Source organism: Amblyraja radiata, chromosome 12, assembly GCF_010909765.2.
Source record: "Amblyraja radiata isolate CabotCenter1 chromosome 12, sAmbRad1.1.pri, whole genome shotgun sequence".
NCBI classification, from domain to species: domain Eukaryota; kingdom Metazoa; phylum Chordata; class Chondrichthyes; order Rajiformes; family Rajidae; genus Amblyraja; species Amblyraja radiata.
This window is the reverse complement of record NC_045967.1, coordinates 41,228,864-41,255,336: the sequence shown is the minus strand read 5'-3', so window position 1 is coordinate 41,255,336 and position 26,473 is coordinate 41,228,864. Positions and strand designations below refer to the sequence as shown.

The following is a 26,473-nucleotide window of genomic DNA, read 5'->3' as shown; positions in this document are numbered from 1 at the left end:
GGCAGCCAGCATCATCAGAGACCCACACCACCCTTGTCACGCTCTTATTTCATTCCTGCCATTGGGGAAAAAGGTATTGGAGCCTGAGAAGCTCTGAACTACATCGACTTGGAGACATTGTTTTTGTCTTTGCACTGTTATTTTATTTTTGTTGTTGTGTATAATGGTGTTTACAGAGTTCTGTTTACACATATCTGTTGTGCTGCTGCAAGTAAGAATTTAATTGTTCTACTTCGGGACGTGTGACAATGAAATACTCTTGACTCATGATTAAATTCTCTAATTTTGCTCATTAGAACCCGCCCCTTCTCCCTTTCTTTCCCCCCCCCATCCCTCTCTCCCTTGTGACCCACCTAAACTCACACATATTTCTCCCCCCCCATATATTTCTTCCTCTCCTCCTCCCACCCCCTTCCACCTATATCCCTTCCCCTAGTAATTTTTTTTACAAATAGCAAAGGCTTTGACAATTTGCAACTCCTCAATCTTTTTGTCTCACACCTTCTCATCTCATCTCTGACCTTTCTCCAACCATCTGTCCATCAAACTCCCCCCTCAGCTGCATCCATCTGTTAATTACCAGGCTTTATCCTGCCCCTCTGCTCTTCCAGCTTTCTTCCCCCCCCCGCCCAGAAAAGCTGTCTGACTCGCTGCTACTCACAACTTTATGTCTTTTGTTTGTAAACCAACATCTGCAGTTCCTTGTTTTTATTACTTGCTAGGCAATGTCCTGCCTCCATGTGTGATGCAGCTTTATTTCCCTACCACAATCAGTCTGAAGAAGGGCCCCGTCCTGAAACGTCATCTATCCATGTACTCCAGAGATGTTACCTGACCCGCTGAGTTACTCCAGCACTGCATCTTTTTGGGTATTGTTCAAATTACCTAATATTTCATTTTAGCTGCTCATCATTTTGCATTCAATCTAATGCAGAATCATACATACCTGCAATAACTGGCCTGGATGTAAAGATCCCAGAAATGGAGAAGTGTGGCAATAAACAGTCTCTCCATATTTACAGTCAGGTGCACCAGGATCCTTGCCTGGCTTCTGTAATGTAAAATAATACAATCCAATTACATAAATGGCATATTTAGCAATTTTAGAATTTCAAAAATTCAAACATTTAGAAACATAGAAAATAGGTGCAGGAGTTGGCCATTCGGCCCTTCGAGCCTGCATTCGATATGATCATGGCTGATCATCCAACTCAGTATCCCATCCCTGCCTTCTCTCCATACCCCCTGATCCCTTTAGCCACAAGGGCCACATCTAACTCCCTCTTAAATATAGCCAATGAACTGGCCTCAACTACCTTCTGTGGCAGAGAATTCCACAGATTCACCACTCTGTGTAAAAAATGATTTTCTCATCTCGGTCCTAAAAGACTTCCCTCTTATCCTTAAACTGTGACCTCTAGTTCTGGACTTCCCCAACATCGGGAATAATCTTCCTGCATCTAGCCTGTCCAACCCCTTAAGAATTTTGTAAGTTTCTATAAGATCCCCCCTCAATCTTCTAAATTCTAGCGTGTACAAGCCGAGTCTATCCAGTCTTTCTTCATATGAAAGTCCTGCCATCCCAGGAATCAGTCTTTTGAACCTTCTCTGTACTTCCTCTATGGCAAGAATGTATTTCCTCAGATTAGGAGACCAAAACTTATGTAAACCAAAACTTTAAATGTCAACTGAAATGAAATGCCAGTTTCAATGAAAGGTTTCTCTACTTGTTCTCCGGTTTGAGTCATGAATCTGTACTCAGAGTGGATAAAGTAAACATTAATATGCATAGTACCTTTCCTGTAAAATAATTCTGTAATAAATTTCAACTCACTCGTTTGTAATAATTTTTGATTTTAGTTGCCATTCCAACTTGCATCATAAGTGGTGGGTATTCTTCACTATACTCCGCAAGAATGAGGTCACCGTCTTTACCAGTCAAATCTTGAGGAGTTCTCATGAAGAACATTTCTCCACCGCCAGAGGCCTGACGTTCTTGCTCACGCATCTAGAAGTAAATCAGAAAGAGGACATCAGCCTGATCAATTTTGAAAAAACACAGAGCATATTATCAAACAGAATAGAAAGAAATACCAAAGAAATGTGCCAATGAAGTGCAGATACTAATATTTTCACAGATACTCATATTTCCTTATGAAATAAAATGAGGCCATACAACCCATTGAGTAAAGCAATATTCTCCCCACTTCCCTGTGCTCAATTTTCTCACACAAGGCCAGGTTTCTCCCAACATCTGTTGTTGGGTCGTGATTTTGTGGACCTACAGAAGTTCAAACTAGTTCAACTTTTCACTTGATTTACTTTTTTACCCCATAAAGAAATCTAACAACAAAAATGTAAACAACTTTGAGAAATCCCTTGGTCTGTTTATCCTTGACCAGGCAAACAACTTTATGAGCTGATACTGAAATTTTGTACACCAACTTGCATTTATCAACATAAAATATTATTGCTCTGTATTCCTTGCTATTGCTATGCTCATCCTTGCAATTTGATCTATTTACCCGAATTTCCTTTGTATTTCTGATAGTGTTGGACTTTCAGCATATTGTCAAATACTAGCCATCCTCTATTATTTATGGTTTGTACATAAATGCACTAGAAAAGGACAATGCATGGTTAATGGAACTGGAGTTGAGGAGAACATACACAAAGATATTAGGATGGAGAAAGTTCAAAAGTTATAAGTAGTATAAGATCATTTATATATTTAGAAATGAGGATGAAAATCCAATATCATTGATGTAGATAGTCAATGGATGCCCAGTAAACATTTGCTGAGGCAAGGCCAGTGACTGAGCAATAGCACAGCAGTGCAGAAAAATATCAATGGAATAATTTAAGCTTGCAGAGGAATAGAATATGGATGAACATCCCATCAGTAACGGAAAGGATACTGAAAAAGGGCCAAGTATTACTTAATGGGGGGGGGGGTGTGTGTGTGTATGTTTTTATTTGTTTATGTCTGATCACATCTACTCGAAAAAACGACGCGCAAACGGGAACATTTTTACATATTCCTGTAGAGTTTTATCCCAGTGGAGTGCAAAATTGTCTTATCTGAAAAATTCATGTTTTATTTCCTGAGTTATTTATCAAAATGTTCACAAATCTGAAATCTCTTTGAAAATAAAACCGAGCGCCTTTGGCTGATTACGTCACAATGGCTCTGCGAGCTCTGCATGCTGCGTCTGTGCTGCGAGTGACGTCCCCCCGCGAGCTGCTGCCACCACCACCTTCCAGTAACATCAGGGGGAGGGGCCTCATTTCAAACAGTTTCATCAGCTCCCCAACGCACACCATTGGGGGAGCAGACCCAACGGTCTAGTCAACAATAAAATATCCAAGATTGACATAATGGGTAAGGTCTTATTTGTAATGTGAAGGCAGTTTGTAGACAAATCTAGAAGAGGACAGGAGGTCCATTCCGAATTATCGGAGTGAGGAGGTAGCTGGGATAACATTGAAGTGGTTTACACCCAGAGAAGTGTTGAATTTAACAAGGTTTTTTTTTGCAGTTACATAAGAGCAATCTTTCTTGCTCTAGAGAAACTGGATGTATTATTAAAGGAATGACATGAAACATACAGTGCCCTCCATATTGTTTGGGCCAAAGACCCATCATTTGTTTATTTGCCTCTGTGCTCCTCAATTTGAGATTTGTAATAGAAAAAAAAATCACATGTGGCTAAAGTGCACATTTTCAGATTTTATTAAAGGCTATTTTTATACATTTTGGTTTTACCATGTAGAAATTACAGCTGTGTTTATATATAGTCCCCACATTTCAGGGCATCATAATGACGAATCGGATTATTTTACGTCAATCTAGTTCAAGAAAACTTGACTCAAACACTTGTCTCAGCTTAATACTTCGTTATTGCAACGCTGCGATAATTCTCTGAACCTGCCAACGGCTCAGGGGCAAGTCAGGAGAACTCTCTCTCTGGTACAAAATCAAGGCATTATATAGGTATTAGACAGTCGCGGTACAGAGGGTATGGCAAGCTATTTACGAATCATCTGAGTCCTTCTGGTGATTTGCAACAGTTGTAGTCACATGACCCCTCACTGGCTTCTTTTTAACCCTTCTTTGCCTCGTGGTTTTTACCTTCTTTGTTTAGAATCATTTCATTTCACAAAGTGAAACCACAGAAAAGTGGGCTCAATTCTCAGTGACCACCCCTCAAAATATAAGACACATATAATACAACAATCACACAATTCATACAAACAAGACACATGTTCCCATTCTCGGGAATAAAGTTATTTTTAAAACTACAGATCTAAACAAGGTCTAATGTTTACAATCCTAATTAAAACACAATACATTTCACAAATGGTTTCACTACAAATTACATAGTTAAAATACAATCACCTATGTATTACAAACATTAAATATATAAGTTTGCCTTATCTTTACAAAGTCTACAAAGATTTGTAAGTTGATTCCAATCACACACCTCCTAACTCCAAGCACACCGGGGCCATATAACTGTCCAGCTTGTTGACGATAAGTGTTTCTTGCCAAGCTCAAATTTAGCTTCATTCTAACTTACAGTCTCCCCCTCTCCTTTTATCTCTCGGGGGGGAAAAAAGAGCTTCAATCTCATCTGTTGGGCCTCTTTACGACTGTGTTCCTCACTAATAGCATTACAGAGCAATTGCAATGTTACAGCTGCAGACCACAATCACTATCATCTCAGAGCAAAGTCGCCTTCTCCATTTTCTATAAACATAAGAAGTCAAACTTATACAAAGGTCACATAACCATCACCTGAACACCTTTCCCCTTCAGGCGACCCTAACTCCCTTGCACACGTCTTATTTCTTATCTCAACATAAGTATAATTAAATGTAGCAAAAGAATGAATCACATAATCCATTATCTTTCCAGCCTTGTTGTCTTTGACTTAGTATAAACAGTCATAAACCCTGAGCCATGTTGTTACAGCACTACACAGGAATGTGACATCGAGAAAGAGCAAATGGGCTCTGGCTTTTAAGATACAACTTCTTTTCAATACAAGATTATAAATTCCTTGCAACTTTGTAACTGCTTCAGAGCAATAAACGAGGCCTCTATAACAACAGTGAATTATGTGTTTGGCCAATGCATGTTTGGATTAGCGTTTTCATGTTTTGATAAACCATCTGTGCCCTGTGTGTGTGTGAAGGTCTTTGTGCTCTGTTTCTACAGGGCCATGTGTTTTTGAAAACCTTAAGTTCTTTCTCTTGCAACATTAAAACCATGACATAGCTTACTTTTATTTTCTGAGCGGTCTTATTGTACAATATTTCATCAATAATGTTTGGGACACATGGCTTCACAGGTGTTTGTAATTGCTCAGGTGTGTTTAATTGCCTCCTTAATGTTGGTACAAGAGAGCTCTCAGCACCTAGTCTTTCCTCCAGTCTTTCCATCACCTTTGGAAACTTTTATTGCTGTTTATCAACATGAGGGCCAAAGTTTTGCCAATGAAAGTCAAAGCCATTATGAGTGAGAAACAAGAATAAAACTTTGAGACATCAGCCAAACCTTAGGCTTACCAAAATCAACTGTTTGGAACATCATTAAGAAGAAAGGGAGCACTGGTGAGCTTACTAATCGCAAAGGGACTGGCAGGCCAAGGAAGACCTCCACAGCTGATGACAGAAGAATTCTCTCTATAATAAAGAAAAAAAAACAAACACCTGCCCGACAGATCAGAAACACTCTTCAGGAGTCAGGTGTGGATTTGTCAATGACCACTGTCCACAGAAGACTTCATGAACAGAAATACAGAAGCTACGCTGCAAGATGCAAACCACTGGTTAGTGGCAAAAATAGGATGGCCAGGTTACAGGTTGCCAAGAAGTACTTAAAAGAGCAACCGCAGTTCTGAAGAAAGGTCTTGTGGGCAGATGAGACGAAGTTTAACATATTAGAGTGATGGCAAGAGCAAAGTATGGAGGAGAGAAGGAACTGCCCAAGATCCAAAGCATACCACCTCATCTGTGAAACACGGTGGTGGGGGTGTTATGGCCTGGGCATGTATGGCTGCTCACTTATCTTCATTATGATACAACTGCTGATGGCAGTAGCATAATGAATTCTGAAGTGTATAGACATCCTATCCAAAGGACAATAGACAATAGGTGCAGGGGTAGGCCATTTGGCCCTTCGAGCCAGCACCGACATTCAATATGATCATGGTTGATCATCCACATTCAGTACCCCCGTTCCTGCTTTCTCCCCATATCCCCTGAATCTGCTATCTTTAAGACCTCTATCTAACTCTCTCTTGAAAGCATCCTAGAACTGGCCTCCACTGCCTTCTGAGGCAGAGAATTCCACAGATTCACAACCCTCTGTGTGAAAAAGATTTTCCTCATCTCCGTTCAAAACGGCTTACCCCTTATTCTTAAACTATGGCCCCTGGTTCTGGACTCCCCCAATATCGGGAACATGTTTCCTGCCTCTAGTGTGTCCAAACCCTTAATATTCTTATATGTTTCAATAAGATATCCTCTCATCCTTCTAAATTCCAGAAAATACAAGCTCAGCCGCTCCATTCTATCAACATATGACAGTATTGCCGTCCCAGGAATTAACCCACGCTGCGCTTCCTCATTTAACAAGAATGTCCTTCCTCAAATTTGGAGACCTAAACTGCACACAATACTCCAGCTGTGGTTTCACATGGGCCCTGCACAACTGCAGAAGAACCTCTTTGCTCCTATACTCAACTCCTCTTGTTATGAAGGTCAACATGCCATTCGCTTTCTTCACTGCCTGCTGTACCTGCATGCTTACTTTCAGTGACTGATGAACAAGGACCCCCAGATCTCGTTGTACTTCCCCTTTTCCCAACTTGACACCATTCAGATAATAATCTGCCTTCCTGTTTTTGCCACAAAAGTGGATAACCTCACATTTATTCACATTAAACTGCATCTGCCATACATCTGCCCACTCACCATTCCAAGTCACCCAGCATCCTCATAGCATCCTCCTCATAGTTCACACTGCCACCCAGCTTTGTGTCATCTGGATATTTGTTTATGTTACTTTTAATCCCTTCATCTAAATCATTAATGTATATCGTAAATAGCTGTGGTCCCAGCACCGAGCCTTGCGATACCCCACTAGTCACTGCCTGCCATTCTGAAAGGGACCCGTTTACCCCTACTCTTTGTTTCCTGTCTGCCAACCAATTTTCTATCATGTCAGTTCCCTACCCCCAATACCATGTGCTCTAATTTTGCCAACTAATCTCCTATTTGGGACCTTATCAAATGCTTTCTGAAAGTCCAGGTACACCACATCCATTGGCTCTCCCTTGTCCATTTTCCTAGTTGATCTGCTCCTGAATCTATAGAACATTGGGAAAAGATCACCAATGCGTCCACAATTTCTAGAGTCACTTCCTTAAGTACCCTGGGATGCAGCCCATCAGGCCCTGGGGATTTATTAATCTTCAGTCCCATCAGTCTACTCAACACCATTTCCTACCAAATGTGAATTTCCTTCAGTTCCTCCGTCACCCTAGATCCTCTGGCCACTAATACATCAGGGAGATTGTTTGTGTCCTCCTTAGTGAAGACGGATCCAAAGTACCTGTTCAACCTGTCTGCCATTTCCTTGTTCCCCATAGTAAATTCACCTGTTTCAGTCTTCAAGGGTCCAACTTTGGTCTTATCTAATTTTTTCCTCTTCACATACCTAAAGAAGCTTTTACTATCCTCTTTTATATTCCTGGCTAGCTTACCTTCATACCTCATCTTTTCTCCAGTATTGCCTTTTTAGTTATCTTTTGTTGCTCTTTAAAAGTTTCCCAATCCTCTGGCTTCCCGCTCATCTTTGCTATGTTATAGTTCTTCTCTTTTATTTTTATACTGTTCCTGACTTCCCTTGTCAGCCACGGTTGCCCCTTACTCCCCTTGGAATCTTTATTCCTCTTTGGAATGAACTGATCTTGCAACTTCTGTATTATTCCCAGAAATACCTGCCATTGTTATTCCGCTGTCATCCCTGCTCGGGTATCTTTCCAGTCAACTTTGCCCAGCTCCTCCCTCATGGCTCCATAGTCCTCTTTGTTCAATTGTAATATTGACACATCCGATTTTCCCTTCATCCCTCTCAAATTGTAGATTGAAACGTATCATATTGTGGTCACTACCTCTTAATAGCTCGTTTACCTCGTGTTCCCTTACCAAATCCTGGTTCATTAGACAACATTAAATCCAGAATTGCCTTCTTTCTGGTAGGCTCCAAAGACTATTTTTTAGCTCAAAGCTAAAAAATGGTAAATTCTTGAGTGGCCAAGTCAATCACCCGATCTGAACCCAATTGAGCATGCCTTTTATATGCTGAAGAGAAAACTGAAGGGGACTAACCTCCAAAACATGCATTAGCTAAAGATGGTTGCAATAAAGGCCTGGCAGAGCATCACCAGTGAAGACACCCAGCAACTGGTGATGTCCATGAATCGGGAGACTTCAGGCAATCATTGCATACAAAGAATATGCAACAAAATACTAAACGTGACTACTTTCAATTAGATGACATTGCTATGTCCCAAACATTATGGTGCCCTGAAATGGAGGGACTATGTATAAACATTGCTGTGATTTCTACATGGTGAAACCAAAATTTATAAAAATGGCCTTTATTAAAATCTGACAATGTGCACTTTAACCACATGTGATTTTTTTCAATTATAAATCTCAAATTGTGGAGTACAGAGGCAAATAAATAAATGATGGGTCTTTGTCCGGAACATTATGGGGAGCACTGTAGGTTGGAGTAAAAGACAGGCCGTCATACATTTAGGAAGGGAGTAGGCATTTATGAAGACACGGTGGCACAGCGGTAGAGATGCTGCATTACAGCGCCAGAGTTTTGGGTTAGATCCTGACTACGGCTGCTTGTCTGTACGGAGTTTGTATGTTCTCCCCGTGATCTGCATGGGTTTTCTCCGGGATCTCCGATTTCCTTCCACACTCCAAAGATGTACAGGTTTGTAGGTTAATTGGCTTGGTATAATTATAAATTGTTCCTCGTGTATACAGGATGGTGTTAATGTGTGGGGATCACTGGGCGGTGCGGACTCGGTGGGTTGAAGTGCCAGCTTCCGCGCTGTATCTCTAAATTAAATTGAACTAAAAATATGTTGTGTGGGAAAGCACTGCAGATGCTGGTTTAAATCCAAGTTAGACACAAAATGCTGGAGTAACTCAGCGGGACAGGCAGCATCTCTGGAGAGAAGGAATGGGCGACATTTCGGGTCGAGACCCTTCTTCAGTCTGAAGAAGGGTCTCGACCCGAAACGTCACCCATTCCTAAAAATATGCTTATCTACAAAGTACCTGAATTGTAGATTGTGACAGGAAAGGAGTGTGAATATTCAATGAAAAGGAAGAGCCAAAATAGAAATGTATGGGAAGATGAAAGGCAAGAACACAAAATAGAATGGAACCACAGAACAAAGAATGTCTGCCAATTATTACAATCAATGCACATACAAATCATAATAGAGAAAATACCGTCAATAACATGAAAGCAAACACTGTATGTGGCTGACGAGAATCTTTACCTTGGCTTTCTTCTTGATATGTTTCAGAAGTGGATACACAGAATGTGGCCCAGGCTGCGACAAAGCACCAAAGGAATACTTTTTGAGTGTCGGCCGATGATATTGTCTGAGTTTCATTGGGCCCATATGAGTTGGGAAAAATGGCTGCCGGAGCTCCACAGCAGGAATAGAGTGCTGCAACAGAAATCAATGTTTAATCTATATAATAGAAACACGTTCCAATATTTCATATCACATACCATAAAGTAATTCAATGATAATAATCTCACTTGGAAATAAGAAAAATATAAATATACTTTAAATATACAAAGTTTAACACCACACTAAAAACATTCCACTCCTTAGATACTTACCTCATTTTCAGACATCCTACATTGTCACTGGAAGAACTCTTTTCAATTCACATTGTCAATTGCTTAGTTTTTGGCTCTCTATCTTCCCCAGAACCTTTGCACTGTGTCAATCTGCACAACCGCTTATTTTCCCGATCATTGATACATTTGACGCAAACCAAAAACTTATTTCCCTCTTTTCCCTCCTTTCTCCAAACCATTCCTACCCAGTGCCATGCTACTCCAAATGCAGTCATGCCTTCCAATTTTTCTCTCCCAAGAATCAATTTTGTTTCCCTTGATCTTATGATGAAAGAATGGGTCGACTGGGCTTGTATTCACTGTAATTTAGAAGGATGAGAGGGTATCTTATAGAAACATATACAATACTTAAAGGATTGGACAAGCTAGAGGCAGGAAATGGTCCTGATGTTGGGGGGAGTCCAGAACCAGGGAGTCACAGTTTAAGAATAAGGGGTAGGCCACTTAAGACTGAGATAAGAAAGAACTTTTTCACCCAGAGAGTTGTGAATCTGTGGAATTCTCTGCCACAGAAGGCAGTGGAGGCCAATTCACTGGATGTTTTCAAGAGAGAATTAGATTTATCTCTGAGGGCTAAAGAAATCAAGGGATATGGGGAAAAAGCAGGATCGGGGTACTGATTTTGGATGATCACATTGAATGGCGGTGCTGGCTCGAAGGGCTGAATGGCCTACTCCTGCACCTATTTTCTATGTTTCTATTAGGATATGCATATCATCAATTCAAAAATCCAATTGACTGCATTAAACAATACCAGTAAAATTTTCTTCTAAGATTGCTCAAGGATGGTCCTAGAGAACATACATCCCACAGAAGTATTCTCCTTAACTACCTGGATCCTTCTCAACTATCTTCATCGATTACACCCACCAGTTTTATCCTTAATATGTTCTTTGTCACCAAAACTGCCTTTGCCACTTTCCCTCCATGGCCATATTATCTTACAAATTAAGTCCTCACTTATAACAGTCTTTCCCCTTCAGTCCTCGAAATGTCTTGAATTCCACAGCCTATACACATCTTTTTTGTAACTTATTTGTTTGAAACACTCCAATCAGATGTTCTCTGGTCACTGCCTTATTACCACTGGAATTCAAGTAAAAATTCTTCCTCAACTGCAGACTTCCCCTTGGCAACATTATCCTCAGACATTGGGTCAGCTTCCACATGTGCACAGTCGGCAAGCAGGTCCACCTTCTTAATAATCACTGCTCTCAACCTTTCATCTGAGGATATTTCCATGGGTTTATTCCTTGATGTTTCTTTATCATTTTTCAGCCCTACAACCTCCCCAAACACCTTAAATGTATTATTTCTACTCAGTCCCATATTTTGTTGGACACACTATATTTGGTATAATTTGCAAAATAACGTTCTATATTTTGGAATTTTAGGCAATATTTTCACCTTCCCATCTATTCCCTTTCCTCGTTAAAACCCCTCTCTCATATCTTCACTCTAAATATCTCTTTATTGGCTCATAGTCATTTCATTTTATATAAAATCTTTGAAACATCTTGGGATAATTTTCTATGGTAAAGGCGCTACATAAATGCATGGTGTTATTCTTGTTGGGTGTAAACTGACCTGTCCCAGTGCCTTATCAGTTTTCTCCCTCTCTTCAACTGATTTACTTCTCCACAATGTCCCACTATTACCCAGAAATCTCGTCTGTTGGATAAACAATAATCCCACTTTCTTCCTTTGGGACGAATGGTGAACTCATTTGAAGATTCTCCTTAAGCTGATCTTCTACAAAATGTTCATCTTAGGAAAATAGAAATAGAAATTACACCAGAAGAGGAGACCAATCAGCCCATCAACCAAAACTAACTACTCTAATCCTATTTTTCTGTATTATTCTATATTCTACCCGTACAAAACATTATTCCAGTTTTGTTTTTTCAAATGTAATTTGTCATTAGCTCATTGCAAAACAAGAAACAGAAACGCGGGCTATGTTTGAGGATTCTCTACACCACTAAGTGCTCTCACATTTCCTAATCCAAACAGTGGCGCCTTTAGTTTTACACCAAAGTGAGTTCCACCATTCCCCTTTTTTGTTGGTATCTGACCAAACTCCCATCATTGATCCTAATGCCCCTGACCCACTTAGGAAACTTGAACGGAAACCTCTGGAGACTTTGCGCCCCACCCAAGGTTTCCGTGCGGTTCCCGGAGATTTTTATCAGTCTCCCTAATGGTCGAAAGTGGTTTCCGCTTCCTCTATGTTCCGGCGATTATTTCAAAAAATTAAAAACCGGCCGCAACTAAAAATAGGTTGCCGTTCTTAAAATCGGTAATTTTTTAGTCGAAGCCGGTTGCGATGCTCGTTGAAGGTGGTTGCCGGAGGTTGCAGGTCTTACCTTCCACTACCTGCAACCTATTTTTAGTTGCGGCCGGTTTTGAATTTTTAGAAATAATCGCCGGAACATAGAAGAAGCGGAAACCACTTTCGACCATTAGGGAGACTGACACAAACCTCCGGGAACCGCACGGAAACCTTGGGTGGGGCGCAAAGTCTCCAGAAGTTTCCGTTCAGGTTTTCTAAGTGGGACAGGGGCATAACTATCCAGTGGTTACCATCACTACATATCTCTCCTCTTTCAGCTTTTTTCTCATTCTCCTGTGCTCCACTGATCTCACCACCCATTCAATGTATCGATGATAGATCTTGTTCATCAATAAACTCATCGCTTCCCTCTCATCTTCTTTCTTTCCTGGCTAACATCACTTTTCATAGCACAACAAAAAAAAACTACTCCCAAACTTTGATGTTCTCTTCTCTGATTCTCCATTTGTTGAAATACCTCTATTATTGTTAGCTTGCGTCTTCAACTTGGTTTTAAAAATGCTTCTGTCCCATTATATCATACACTTGACAGAATATGTGTTCTATTCAAATTGACAGGCTGAAAGCTTAATATAAAAGAATTGGAGCATAGTTCTATTATTGAATATCGATATTACATTGATACTCAATAAAATAACTATACTCTAATTTTTTCAAAGTCCAACTTATTTTCTGCAAGACTAATTATGTTTTCAAATACAGGTGCACAACCTTTTATCCGAAAGCCTTGGGACCAGACACTTTTCGTAATTCGGAATTTGTCGGCCTTCGGAATGGAATTTTTTTAGCGTAGATTTTAATGGCTGGCTCAGTGGTAGAGTGCTCGGCTCATATCCGCAAGGTCGCGAGTTTGCGCCTTGATCCCGGCAGTTCCTCGGTCACGAGTTTGAGTCTTCAATGTAGTTTTTTCTTGCAGAATAAATGTCTGTATGAAATGCAGTGTGTTGAATGAATTCCTGAATTTGTAAATGTGACCGCAGCATTGAATCACCTCTCGCACTCATGTCACCCTAGCGGGGCTACATGCCCTTAGGCGGCCAAAGGCGACATTTTCACACTCTTATATCCGTGTGCAGCAGAGGCGACGTGCGTTTGGCGCCAAACGTGAGCTTTGGTGAGCTTTGGTGTGCAGACGACATCCTGGAAAAAATGTCCGGTTTCTTCCAGGTAGGCGATATACCCTCCCGGGCAATATACCCTCCACTTCTCTTTTATGAAGGGGATTTAGTTCCCCTTTCTTCCAGGACCGACCGGAGGTTCCGCTGTCACCTCTGCGGGCCGCCCTCGGTGAACGTCCTGTCTCCCTGTCCCTGGGATAGTAGGGGGCGATCAAACAGCACAATACCCCCCTCCCCCTCCAACTCCAGAGGAATCCGCTCCCCGATGGGCCGCTACGGCGACAAGTGGCAGTTCGCCCACAACCCGAGCTGCGCGACCCCAAGAACAAGACGTACCTTGCACACCATCAGCTTCTGCCCCTACGGGGAGCGTGTTCCTCTGGAGTTGGAGCGGGACTGGGCTGGAGTTGCTGATCTGGGATCTCCGTGCTTGCTGTGGGCCTGGGGGTTGGTGTCCCGATGAGGGGGCACAGCTCGGGCTGTGGGCGAACTGCCACTTGTCGCCGTAGCGGCCCATCGGGGAACGGTTTCTGGTGGTCCTGATGTCTCCGGCCAGTTTGCAGTTTTCCTCTGGAGTTGGAACGGGGCTGGGCTGCTGCTGGCTGTGGGTCTCTGGGATCTCCGTGCTTGCAGTGGGCCTGGGGGTCGGTGTCCCGTTGGTCCTGACGTCTCCGGTGACTGGCATCGCCGACGTGAAGACAGTGCAAAGCCCCCGCGCCGGTGCAATGAGCGGGGAGCTGGAGAGGGGAGGGAAGGGGTCACACACATGGCCGGGAAGCAGAGGGGTGTAGGTGGGGTGAATTTGAAGGGAGCGACAATCTGCTGCTGCCTGCCCGCTGAGTTAAAAAGTTCCCACGCAAGACTCACGATACACTGTGTATCGTGAGTCTACCGTGGGAACTTTTTAACTCAGCGGGCAGGCAGCAGCATATTGTCAATTATTAACCCTCCCGCGCAATATACCCTCACCTTCTCTTTTATGAATGGGGATTTAGTTCCCCTTTCTTCGAGGACCGACCGGAGGTTCCGCTGTCACCTCTGCGGGCCGCCCTCGGTGAACGTTTTCAAGGACCTTTCTTCAAGGACCGAAAAAATGTCCGCTATTCGGAGGTTTTCGTTATTTGGATCTTCGGATAAAAGGTTGTGCACCTGTACCTCACTCTCACATGAACCTGCAAACATCCTCAATAATGAGGCCTTATATTATAACCTCCTGTATTGCTTGTTAACATTTATAGCCGTCTTACCTTTGGCACTGTCCCCCGTCCCTTTGCAAAACTCTGCTTGAACTCTGCTTTCTTTCACTCATTTTGACAAACCATTCTCCCACCCTTCAACTGTGATGCTCTTTAACAATTCACTGATTTCCAAAACCATGCCCAAAATCACGATCAAATTTTGTTTTCAGTACCATGATTGTTCTGACCAAGTACATAAATAATAATGTATTTTACTTAAAATGTATTTATATTGCTCTGCAACTTTAACTATCATAACTTCCTCAACATTCACCCTCCTGAATTGCCTTGACTTTACTGCCTAGTTGGACACAACTACTCTTGTGCAATTATACCTTGAGCATTGCTTTCTTTTGACAACATCAAGCATACCCTCAACATCCCAGTTACGTCTGTGCTGTCAGGCCAAGTCTGTAACTTGTTGAGCATGTCAGAATTTTGCCCAGTAAAATTTTAAAAGACCAAGTCAGTATTTTCAGTCTCTACCATAATCACTTATCCTGGCCATGGACTGAATTTTCTTCCTTTGCCAAGCTAATATTCTAACTCTAATCTTGTGTCCTGTTCAATACCCCAAGCATCACCCAAACCCAAACTTTAATCCTAAATCAGCTACATGTCAACAAAAGCTTTTTTCATGCTTTCTTCATATTTAGACATGGTAACTACAAAGTTTTCCTTGTTGTTTGGTCTTCTGGACCTTTATTAGCAAAAGCTTAAACACCCAGTCCTTGATTTGCTCTCTGCAGATGTGCATACTCAAATGTTGGAGAGTGGGTAAAAAATGCCCCAGAGTTCTCTTCATTAGTGTCTGAGTCTTAGGGGGACTACTCCTTGTGACTTCCTGGGAAACAAGACTTTCTCATAATCTAATTATGTGGCCAGAACAGGGCTCTGCTCTGAATGAGAGTTGCAACATCTGGAGATTCTGACAGTCTTCCGAACTTTAAACAAAACATCAGTGTGGCTCCAAAAGTAAAAGAACAGTGGCAATGAGCCAATGGTATAAATTGGGCCTGTAGGTTTTGAGATGACTGCAATTAAGAAAGATTATTTTGGTGCGGGTTGCCATGGAAATAATGGAGAATCTCAGCAAGACATCTTTCCTCCATCACCACCAAAGTATATTTTAAGCTTCTGGAGCTAGGAACAGGAGACATCTACTCATGTTAATGCTGTTACATAGGAGAGGGCCTCAGTGGTATTCCTACTTTTTATGAACCACAGAATGTTTGTGCCCCTCTCCCTCTTGGATAACTAGGACCAAGTATAATATATCTGTGCTGGTGCCCTGGCATAAATGATGTGGCAAACTTGTTTTGGAAGAAGAATCTAAAGTATCTAAAAGTGTATCATTTACTGCTCAATTTATCATGGGCCAACTGAAATCTCCAGTAACTTTTAGTTCAATGAGACTTCTATTTGAGCAGAAACCTTTGATGAAGAAGCATTTAACCTCAGCTAATTTTAGAAAACCCACAGATGCTAGAAATTTGAAATAAAATCTGAAAATATTGCAAATGCACAGCTCAATATCTACGAGGATGAGAAAAGATAAGTTCATTATATTTTGTCAGAACAAACCTTGTATGTTTAAGGCTTTTTTAAATTTCAATTCTAACTTGATCTCCTGATGATTCCACTGACAAAAGTTACTTGCACATGGGAAGTCAAGGGTTGAATTTATGTTTGGTTTCTAATCTCAACTAGGTGACTAGTCATTACAAATACTTCCAGTTACAAGGTAGGCAGGATCTCCTTTCCTAATTACTGTTTGGCTACCTTAACTATAAAGTCATTAAATTACATTCACTTCCCCATCTCTATTGCACATTTACGAGTTTGTGACTGGAGCATGACTAAAATGAAGCCAGAGTTGAAAAGAATACAAATACACAGTTCCACTCACCTGAATGATGTTCCCTCCAAATGTCCCTCGCAGACCTTGCTGTTTGGGGTAGTAAAACTCATCATTGGATAGGTTCCATGGGTCCTTGACTTCTGGTTGTGACATGTTCTACCAAAGACATTGGGGAGAATGAGGAAAATACATTCTTGTGTGTCATTGCAATGGTTCACATGGTTTAGTAGTTTATAATTTAGAATGTGAATCACAAGTGTATATAATACCACATCAACAGTCCTGACAATAGATCTTAACATTGCACTTCATTTCAGGCAAGGGGTGGGTACATTTCTTAATATGTCCAACTTGAGATGGGTGTATAGTTCTCTCACTCCATAAAATATGCAGTCTTCTCGCCAACTATGATGCCCTTCCTGCTATGTTTGTAGAAATGTGGATTTCACCCCCCCCCCCCCCCCATAAATATTCAATGGGGATCCAAAATCTTACGGTTGAATTTAACTGAGAGGCCCCCTCATCAACTTCATTCAGAATCTAAAGCAATTAGGAGATATGTGGAGCTCCAAATGCTGGAATCTTGCATAGAACGCACATGCTCAGCGGGTCAGGCAGACTGAAGAAGTCTGAAGAAGGGGCCTGACACTAAAAGTAATCTATCCATGTTCTCCTCACCCTGACCCATGCTGCCTGACCTGGTGAGTTTCTTCTGAACTGCCTCTTGCTGAGAAAAAAGATGACAAGGAGATAAAAGGATGTCAGATAAGGAGAACTGGAGTGAGAGATGAGTGAAAAGTAAAGCCAGAGAGGGGATGGGGGATGGGCGAAAGGAAGTCAAGATCCTGGTAAAAAGTTGGGGGGGGGGGGGGGCTGGCAGGGGGACACAGGAAACAGAATGGGGAAAAGGGGGGAGGGTGATACCTAAAATTGTTCACACCATTGGGTTGTAAGTTACCCAACTGGAATATGAGGTGCTTATTCTCCAGTTTTCAGTTCCTGTTCTGAGTCTCCTCCACCGTCAGAGTGAGGCCTCACTCTGACGGTGGAGGAGACTAAGAACAGAAAGGTCGGTATGGGAAGGGGAGTTAAAGTGGTTAGCAATTGGAAAATCCAACAGGCCTTGTTGGAATGAGTCCAAGTGTTCACCCACACAGGTTCGCCTTGTCTATGCTTGGACTTCCCGATTTAAAAGAGGCCACACGAGGAGCACTGAATCCAGTAGATGAGGTTAGAAGAGCCGCATGTGAATCGCAGTCTCACCTGGAAGGGCTGTTGCGATCTCTGAATGGAGGTGAGAGCGGAGGTGTAGGGACAGGTATTACATCTCCTGCAGTTACAAGCGAAAGTACCTCGGGAGAGTACAGTTTGGGAGAGAATGGATGAGTGAACCATGTAAATATGGAGTAATGGTCTCTTCGGAAAACAGAAAAGGGTGGGGATGGTAAGGTGCGACTAGTGGTGGGATTAAGCTATTGGTTACTTTTTAATTAAGTTCATATGTTTGGAATGTATACAGATAACAGCTCACCATGAGACAGGCAAAATGGAGGTCAGATGAAGAAATATTTGAAATGGTGTGAAGCTACACTCTGGAGTTTAGAAGGATGAGAGGATATCTTATTGAAACATATAAGATTGTTAAGGGTTTGGACACGCTAGAGGCAGGAAACATGTTCCCGATGTTGGTGGAGTCCAGAACCAGGAGCCACAGTTTAAGAATAAGGGGTAAGCCATTTAGAACGGAGACGAGGAAACACTTTTTCTCACAGAGAGTTGCGAGTCTGTGGAATTCTCTGCCTCAGAGGGCGGTGGAGGCCGGTTCTCTGGATACTTTCAAGAGAGAGCTAGATAGGGCTCTAAAATATATCTAAAAGATCAGGGGATATAGGGAGAAGGCAGGAATGGGGTACTGATTGGGGATGATCAGCCATGATCACATTGAATGGCTGGCTCAAAGGGCCGAATGGCCTACTCCTGCACCTATTGTCTATGGATGGCTGTGAATGGTGTTTATCAAATGGTTCAAACACTGATAGATCTAGCCTTCTCTGTAAGCAATTTATGAATAGCTACCCTCTATCAGGCAAAAGGCCTTGAAAGTAGCGAAGGTAGTGGCTATACCCTCATTGTCCAATCCTGGAATTCTGCTGCAGTCTCTCAGCCTTACATTGCAAACAGATTGTGTTACATAGAAGATTCTGAAAACTATTAACAACTGAAATGAGGAATTTATTATATCATGGGTCATCTGAATAGAAGGCTTTATTTATCCCTCTCCAACTAACCTGTTGTGGCTCATCTTTGATGACCCCAGTTTTTCCTAACAGGATCCTACTCTTCCGAGCTGATGATTCTTTCTTATTCTCCTTGGAAGGAGAGTTAGAGGTCATCTCTTCTTTCTCATCAGGAATTTCTGGAATAATGCAGTGGAGACATGAATGCACACTTAGTAACTGACTGCAGTATTGTTAAGTGGACAATGCAACAAAACATCATATAATGAAACAGAAAACATCACATTATCAACTGCTGATTCTAAAATTTCAGAAATCAGAAAGGCATTCTTATCATCATCAACAAATGACTGCCTTTATTCTTACATTAACCTCCAAGACTATAAACTTACTTAAAGAACAAAGGCACTTCCAAAGCAATTAAATATATGTTTACAATGTTACTGTGGTAATTTAAGGATACAAGGCAACTAGTTGATTTCACAATAAGGTCACAAACAAAATTACAGTAAATTATTTTGGTGTGCTCGCTGATTGAAAAATATTAACCAGAAGAACTGCAACAATGCTCTTTGAATTGTATAATGTACATCAGAATGGAACGATGGATCCACGACTACATATCTCATCTTAAAGCAAACATCTCCAATACCACACACTTCAATATGATAGAATAGCGATTACCTAACTTTTCATTATGCACCCACTCTCATATTTAATAGGTGCCCATTATACTTTATATATTTTAATGTCAATTTATATTTATTTTACATTGTTAAATAAAACATGCCCAGGGTCTTGTCATCTATTATGAGGGGGGAAATAGTGTATTAGTTCATCTTTTCAGTAGTGATTTACTTGTCCAAAGTCTCTTGCTGCCCAATCGCACACCAAAGCACTACTGATCATCAGCCTAACCTTCCCATCCAGTTAATGGTCCTCCATCATCCCCAAAACATTGACCCACTTATCCTCTCTACCCAAGGCCTTCGCTTGAAACTGTCTGCCAATCTATCACTAGTTTGTTCACTCAACACCACTACCCACATCTCCACTATATCTTCATGACAAAAATCCACAAACTTACAGATGTCCCACATTTCCATGCTGTCCACATTGTATGCACAAACTGTCAGGGAAGTACTTGCAATTGGACGGCTTGCTTCATAGTGTCAGGACAAGGGATCAGACATTTCAGACTCAGAGAAAGTGAAGTTTTAGTAAACAAACTGGTATAAATCTTTGAATTTTCAACCTTAAGAGAGCTATTATTCAGGGCTGGGAACCAATAGACATGGATACTAAGAGCATCAGAGCATTTGAAGACTCAGCATAAATGTCAGCCTGAACCCAAGATCCCCAAAGAAGCTTGAGTAATGAAAAATCCCTTTCCTGGTTCTACTTCCTACATGGCCTCCCAACATGTCAATTTTTTGATAACTTGATATGTCAATTTCTATCCTGCACTGTTTTCCTGTAAAATGATTTTCTTAGACCATACCAAGAATAATGTTTTCATCATTTGGGTCAAGAGTCAACACTGGTGGTTCCAAAAATTTATCCATGGCCTGGTCATCCCAGATGACGTTATCTTCCCACCTTCCATACACCAGTTCCTCGTTGTCAATTGGAAAGATGGAATACCATGTCTTTTCATCTTCCTGGGAAACTATTTAAAGAAAGAGACAGCAAAACAAATATTAATTACTGATTTTGTGGATTTAACCACTCATTCTAATGCAACATAAAATATTAAACATCAACTTATAAAGAGTGTAGGAAGAAACTGCCATTGCAAGTTTACACTGAAGATAGATACAAAATGGAGTAAGTCAGCAGGACAGCAGAATCTCTGGAGAGAAGGAATGGGTGACGTTTCACTGTGAAGAAGTCTCGACCTGAAATGTCACGCATTTCTTCGCTCCAGAGATGCTGCCAGTCCCGCTGATTTACTCCAGCATTTTGTGTCTAACTTATAAAGAGTGCAAATTAGTCTAGGAAAGCATCAAAATAGTTAATTCACTAAGTATGAATTCAGCAGCACATCTCGGGAGATAGGGAAAAGACATGTGATGTTATGAAGGTTGAATTGGGTATTAGGTATTCTCAGTGATAATAACCTTTATTTAACCAGAAGTCTCATTGAGATTAAAAATCTATTTTACAAGAGAGTCCTGGCCAAGACAGGCAGCAGCACAGTTCCACAGTTACAGACAATAATTTAAAAACAACAGAGAACATATAAATAGAGTCAGTCAGAACATCATCAAACAAAGCATGTACAGACAGAAGAGCCCGCTTCAACATCATTAAGAAGGGATTTAAATCTGTTTATAGAAACCAGCTCCTTAAGTTTCAGTTCATTCTGCAGCTGGTTCCATGCGAAGGCAGCAGCATAACTAAATGCCCTTTTCCCCAGTTCAGTACGGACTTTAGGTACAGTTAGTAAGAACAAGTCCTCAGAGCGGAGCTGATAAGTTCCTGTGCTTTTTCGAATTACATACTTCTGCAGGTATGAAGGAAGAACACCAAGAATAGTCTTATAAATAAGGATATGCCAATGATGGAGTCTGCGGGTGGACAGGGCAAACCATCCAACTTGAGCATACAAAGAGCAGTGGTGCGTGAGGGTTTTAAAATTAGTAACAAATCTCAGTGCTCCGTGGTAGACCGTGTCCAAAGACTGTAGGCATTTTGAAGATGCATTCATATATAAAACATCACCATAGTCCAACACAGACATAAACGTTGCAGCAACAAGTCTTTTTTTGGCTTCAAAAGAAAAACAAGATTTGTTTCTAAAGTAAAAACCTAATTTTATCTTTAGTTTTTTCACAAGTTGCTGGATATGAGGTTTAAAAGAGAGAGAATCGTCAATAATAATTCCCAAATATTTATATTGAGACACGGATTCAATCACAGAGCCCTGCAAAGTGGTGATAGGAGGGAGGTCCGAGGGCTTTGATTTAGCTTTAGTGAACAGCATGAGCTTTGTCTTGTCAGCATTTAAAACAAGTTTTAAATCACACAGGTTATGTTGCAGTGTTAAAAGCAGTTTGGAGCTGACAGAGAGCCTGATTTAGGGTAGACGCAGAGCAATATATCACTGTGTCGTCAGCATAAAAGTGAAAATTTGCGTTCGGAGCTTTATGATCTAGACTATTAATATAAATAGTAAATAATAAAGGTCCTAGAACCGAACCCTGTGGCACACCCTTGGATACATTAATAGAGCTAGAAGTAATACCTTCTGCTCGCACACACTGGGATCTGCCTGATAGATAGTTTTTAAACCAACAGACAGCTTGATCAGTCAAACCGATGCTGCATAGTCTTTGTAACAATAAGGCATGATCCACTATCGAAAGCCTTTGATAGGTCAACGAAAAGGGCTGCACAGTGTTGCTTATTGTCTAAAAATTCAATAAAATCATTTACTACTTTTAAAGCAGCTGTTGACGTACTATATTTTTTCCTAAAACCAGATTGAAATTCAGATAAAATACTGTTAGTTGATAAAAAAGTCCTTCAGTTGTTGGTTTACAATGGATTCCAGCACCTTAATTAAAACAGACAGTTTGGAGATGGGCATATAGTTGTTTAGCACAGTGGGGTCCCCCCCTTTTAACAGTGGGAGAACAAAGGCAGATTTCCAAATAAGGGGAATTTCGTTTGTCTCCAGGGATAGATTAAAAAGATAAGTCAGAGGCAATGCAATAAAATCAGCGGCTAACTTTAGGAAGTAAGGCTCAAGGTTGTCTGGACCTGCCGATTTCTTTGTGTCTAAACATCTCAGGGCCTTATGCACCTCTGAAAGTGTAACAGCGTCAAAAGTAAAGGCTTGTCCCTCAAAAAAACAACTACTATCAGAGCAAGCAGAGGAGCCTTGAGCTGTGTTTTGAGAGTTGAAAAGTGAACCAGAGGCAATGAAATGCTCATTAAAACAACCAAGCATGTCAGCCTTTTCATAAATTTGGGTAGAGTCTTTGACAATGCATGGAGGTAGCTCAATAACATTTTTATTTCCAGTTATTGATTTAATGGTTTTCCAGAATTTCAACGGATTGTTTAGGTTATTTGAAGTTTCAGTAAGGAAATGATCAGCTTTGGCATTTCTAATTGCAACTGTGCTTGCATTTCGCAGCTGCCTAAAGAGCAACCAGTCTGATCCAAGACCAGTACTCCTGGCTTTAGACCATGCCACATTGCGCTCATGGAGTAAAATGGATAACTCTGACGTGAACCATGCATTATCCCTGCCCCTTATTCTATACTTCCTAAAAGGAGCGTGCTTGTTAACAATTTCAATAAAACCATCATAAAAGAATTTCCAGGCATTTTCAACATCAGGAATTACATTAATTTTCTCCCAGCCAAAGAGAAACAGGTCATGAAAAAATGCTTGCTCCACAAAATGTTTCATGTCCCGCTTTATGATGACACGCGGTTTGGTTTTAGGAACTTTTGTATTTCTTACTGTTGCAATGACACAGTGGTCACTGATGTCATTGGCAAAAACAGAAGCAGCAGAATATTTATGAGGAATCTATGGAGACAGCTTCACGTTAAGGTTTAAAAAAAGTGTGGTTCAAACGTAGGGAGTGGCTGGGGTGGAGTTGTCAATAGGTAGAAGTTGAAGACAGAAAAGTGAATTAATGTATTTCCTTTACAAGTGAACACAAGATTGAAAAATCTCCCTGTCATTCCTTGCACAAATGGTACGATACAGTTTCTAAAATTTGCGACCATTTTAATCCCTAGTTGTATTATGCATCGCTTCACATTTCAAGCTTTAAGTATGAAAAAGGGCCTCGACCCGAAACGTCACCTATTCCTTCGCTCCATAGATGCTGCCTCACCCGCTGAGTTTCTCCAGCATTTTTGTCTACCTTTGATTTTTCCACCTTCTGCAGTTCTTTCTTAAACAAGCGTTAATATATATGTTATTTTCTCGATTCCTCCGAAGTGCAACTCTTCTCCTCAGCCTCAGTCAAGTAAAAGACTGTTGTAAATAATCTGCATCCAGTGATATACACACACACTTACTCCCAGAACAACACATTCTCTTTCCCTGCTCTGTTGGCTTCACTCTGTACCATACAGATTCCCAGTCAATGTTCTTTTCACTCACTACTAAAACACATGTGCTATTTGCTGAGATGGTGTACCGTGCTGCTCTGGTGCATGCTTGTCCTTTCCTTTGGGTGGGATTGGAGGACCTGGCATTGCCGTTTTCTGAACTGGAGATGAAGGTACAGGATTCGACAACCAAGTACCACCACGACTGAGCCCTTAACAGGGGAAAAATAACATTGCACATCATGATGTTGGAAAGTACATCGTTTCTAAAAATAGAAATAGTGAATATATAAAAATATTAACTAATATTACAGTGGTGCACCAATAGAGTTGCTGCCTTATTTAAATTAATTTAATATAAAATTATTTAATTTGAAGCAAAGAATAAATCCATTGCATTTTATTATTCAACTTTCACTGATAAGTTGCCTTAAAATTTTCGGGACTGAGCAAATCTCATACCTTGTTGTGCATTGTACGCTGTGGCATTTCGAGTCATACTGGATGGCAACCAGCCTGCTAGACTGGCTCGCTGGGATTTTGTCGTCTTATGTTTAACATCCTCTCCATTCCAAATAATGTCCTCTTCCCAAGGCAGCTGAGTGACCATGAGAAAGTGCTCATCCAGAAGAGCCTCCAATTCATTCTCAAACTCCTTCTCATCTGTTGATTTTGCCATATCTTCAGGAAGCTCCTATGATCACACATGCACATATTTACAATCAAAGACATCAACTGCAGAAATATCAACTGAAGTACTTTTTTGGAAAAGGAGGTGCCATAATGAAACATGGTAACAATGAACAAATAATTAATTTAATTCAAAGGCATTTTAAACCCAATAAATGTTTAAATTGCAATGTGTATTTTTGTTCTCTACAAATCCTATAAAGATAAGTGATTAGTTAATCAGTTTTTGTGGCATGTGTAGGAAGGCACTGCAGATGCTGGTTTAAACCAAAGAGACTCAAAAAGCTGGAGTAACTCAGCGGGCCAGACAGCATCTCTGGAGAAAAGGAATAGGTGATGTTTTGGCTCGAGACCTTGAGAAACCGCTGAGTTATTCCAGCTTTTTGTGTCTATCTTCAGTTTCTTTGACAACTGAGCAGACTATATTTACTGAAGAAATCCCCTGCTTTTCTCTGAATTGGGGCTTTTTTTTTTAAACTTAAAAGGTTAAAACATAACCTTGAAGTATCAGATCATTGAAAAGATCATCTTATACTGCTGCACCCCCTCTCTGTATTGCCATGAGTTTATAGCCTAGAAATAAGCATGAATCTATGGTTTTCAAGTGCTTCTATCCATCAAAACCGAGATGATTGAAAGAAAATAATCCAAAAATATCTAAAATTATATATAATTTAATATTTTTGATCATGTCCAATGGCAAAGATAGCAGGATGAGAAATAAATAAAACCTTTCATGCCAGAAGTGGATGACTGTAGTAATGCAGGAAATATGACAGCCAATTTGCAATATGCTAATTGTCCGAGCATGTGACGATATTGATTGACAAATAAATATTGGCCAAGACAAGGAGAACTCCCTGTGTAGGAAGGAACTGCAGGAAATGCAGATGCTGGTTTATATCAAAGATAGGAAGGAATATGTGACATATTGGGTCAGAACCCCTTTTCAGACCTTTTCTCCAGAGATGATGCCTGACCCGCTGAGTTACTACAGCATTTTGTGTTTATCCTTGTCTCCCCTGCCCTATGTTCTTCTGAGATTACAAATAAATCTTGGTTTAATATCTCAACTGAAAGTTGCTCTCTATCAATGTACACATTGATTCACTGCTGTCCAGGGATGTCAGTCCAAGTGTTTTTGCTTTAATATCTGTGAGTAGGGCTTGATCTAAGAGCTAAGTGTGCACCTGCAATACATCTACAATAGAGATATGAATGAGAGGGATGTAAACAAACTCAATAACAGGAAGTGTTGAGAATGTGGGGAAGGAAGCTCGTCTGATTGCGGAGACACAAAAGGACCATATGATTTATACTTAAATGATTTATGGGGTTGAGGTTGAATGTAACGTAAAAATAAGGAAAAGGTAAAATTCATAATAAAAAATGCAAAGATTGCTAGTACGTCTATTGTACAAGTTTATTGAATCATCAATGTACGGTCAGTCAAAATAGCTTTTGATGGCAAATGTACTGAAAAGTGTTGAACCAAAGCTTTTGAAGGATAGTATAATTAAGCAGCAAGCTATTTCAGATTCAAAACCTATGACTCACATGATTATCTAACATTGTTTAAAAAAACATACTAATTTATTAGTTATCACACAAAATGTAATAATAAACATATTTGACAGTGCCTAAATTAGATAATGGACAGAACTCACTTCATTTCACAGAATTTTTTAAATGAACAAGAAAAATATTTATATTTGTGCACAAGTTATTCAATTAAAAAAAGGAAATAATTAACAAACTGCAGGAGCAAGACAGCGCAACTAATGAAAAATGTATATCTTGTAATTCTCCAATATCCAGATTCAAATATAATATGAAGATCCTGTTATAATCTATCTTTAATAATAACTCGGATAAAATGCTAGTTTGTTCGTGGCAACAAACAGTGCTCAGTTGGTCTCTGCAG

The 26,473-nt window shown here is 40.6% G+C and overlaps 1 protein-coding gene across 3 annotated transcripts in view; it reads right to left on the bottom strand.

The window, feature by feature from the left end:
* taf1 (TATA-box binding protein associated factor 1) overlaps nt 1-26,473 on the bottom strand; it is an 81,840-nt gene that overhangs the window by 42,347 nt on the left and 13,020 nt on the right. For all 3 annotated transcript variants that reach the window (XM_033030614.1, XM_033030616.1, XM_033030615.1), the window contains exons 9-16: nt 24,322-24,553; nt 23,949-24,071; nt 20,282-20,449; nt 18,832-18,959; nt 16,592-16,699; nt 9,600-9,773; nt 1,835-2,008; nt 947-1,051 (exon numbers count right to left, since the gene is read on the bottom strand). In XM_033030614.1, the coding sequence (XP_032886505.1) occupies nt 947-1,051; nt 1,835-2,008; nt 9,600-9,773; nt 16,592-16,699; nt 18,832-18,959; nt 20,282-20,449; nt 23,949-24,071; nt 24,322-24,553 (1,212 nt within the window). The remainder of the gene's footprint in view (nt 1-946; nt 1,052-1,834; nt 2,009-9,599; nt 9,774-16,591; nt 16,700-18,831; nt 18,960-20,281; nt 20,450-23,948; nt 24,072-24,321; nt 24,554-26,473) is intronic.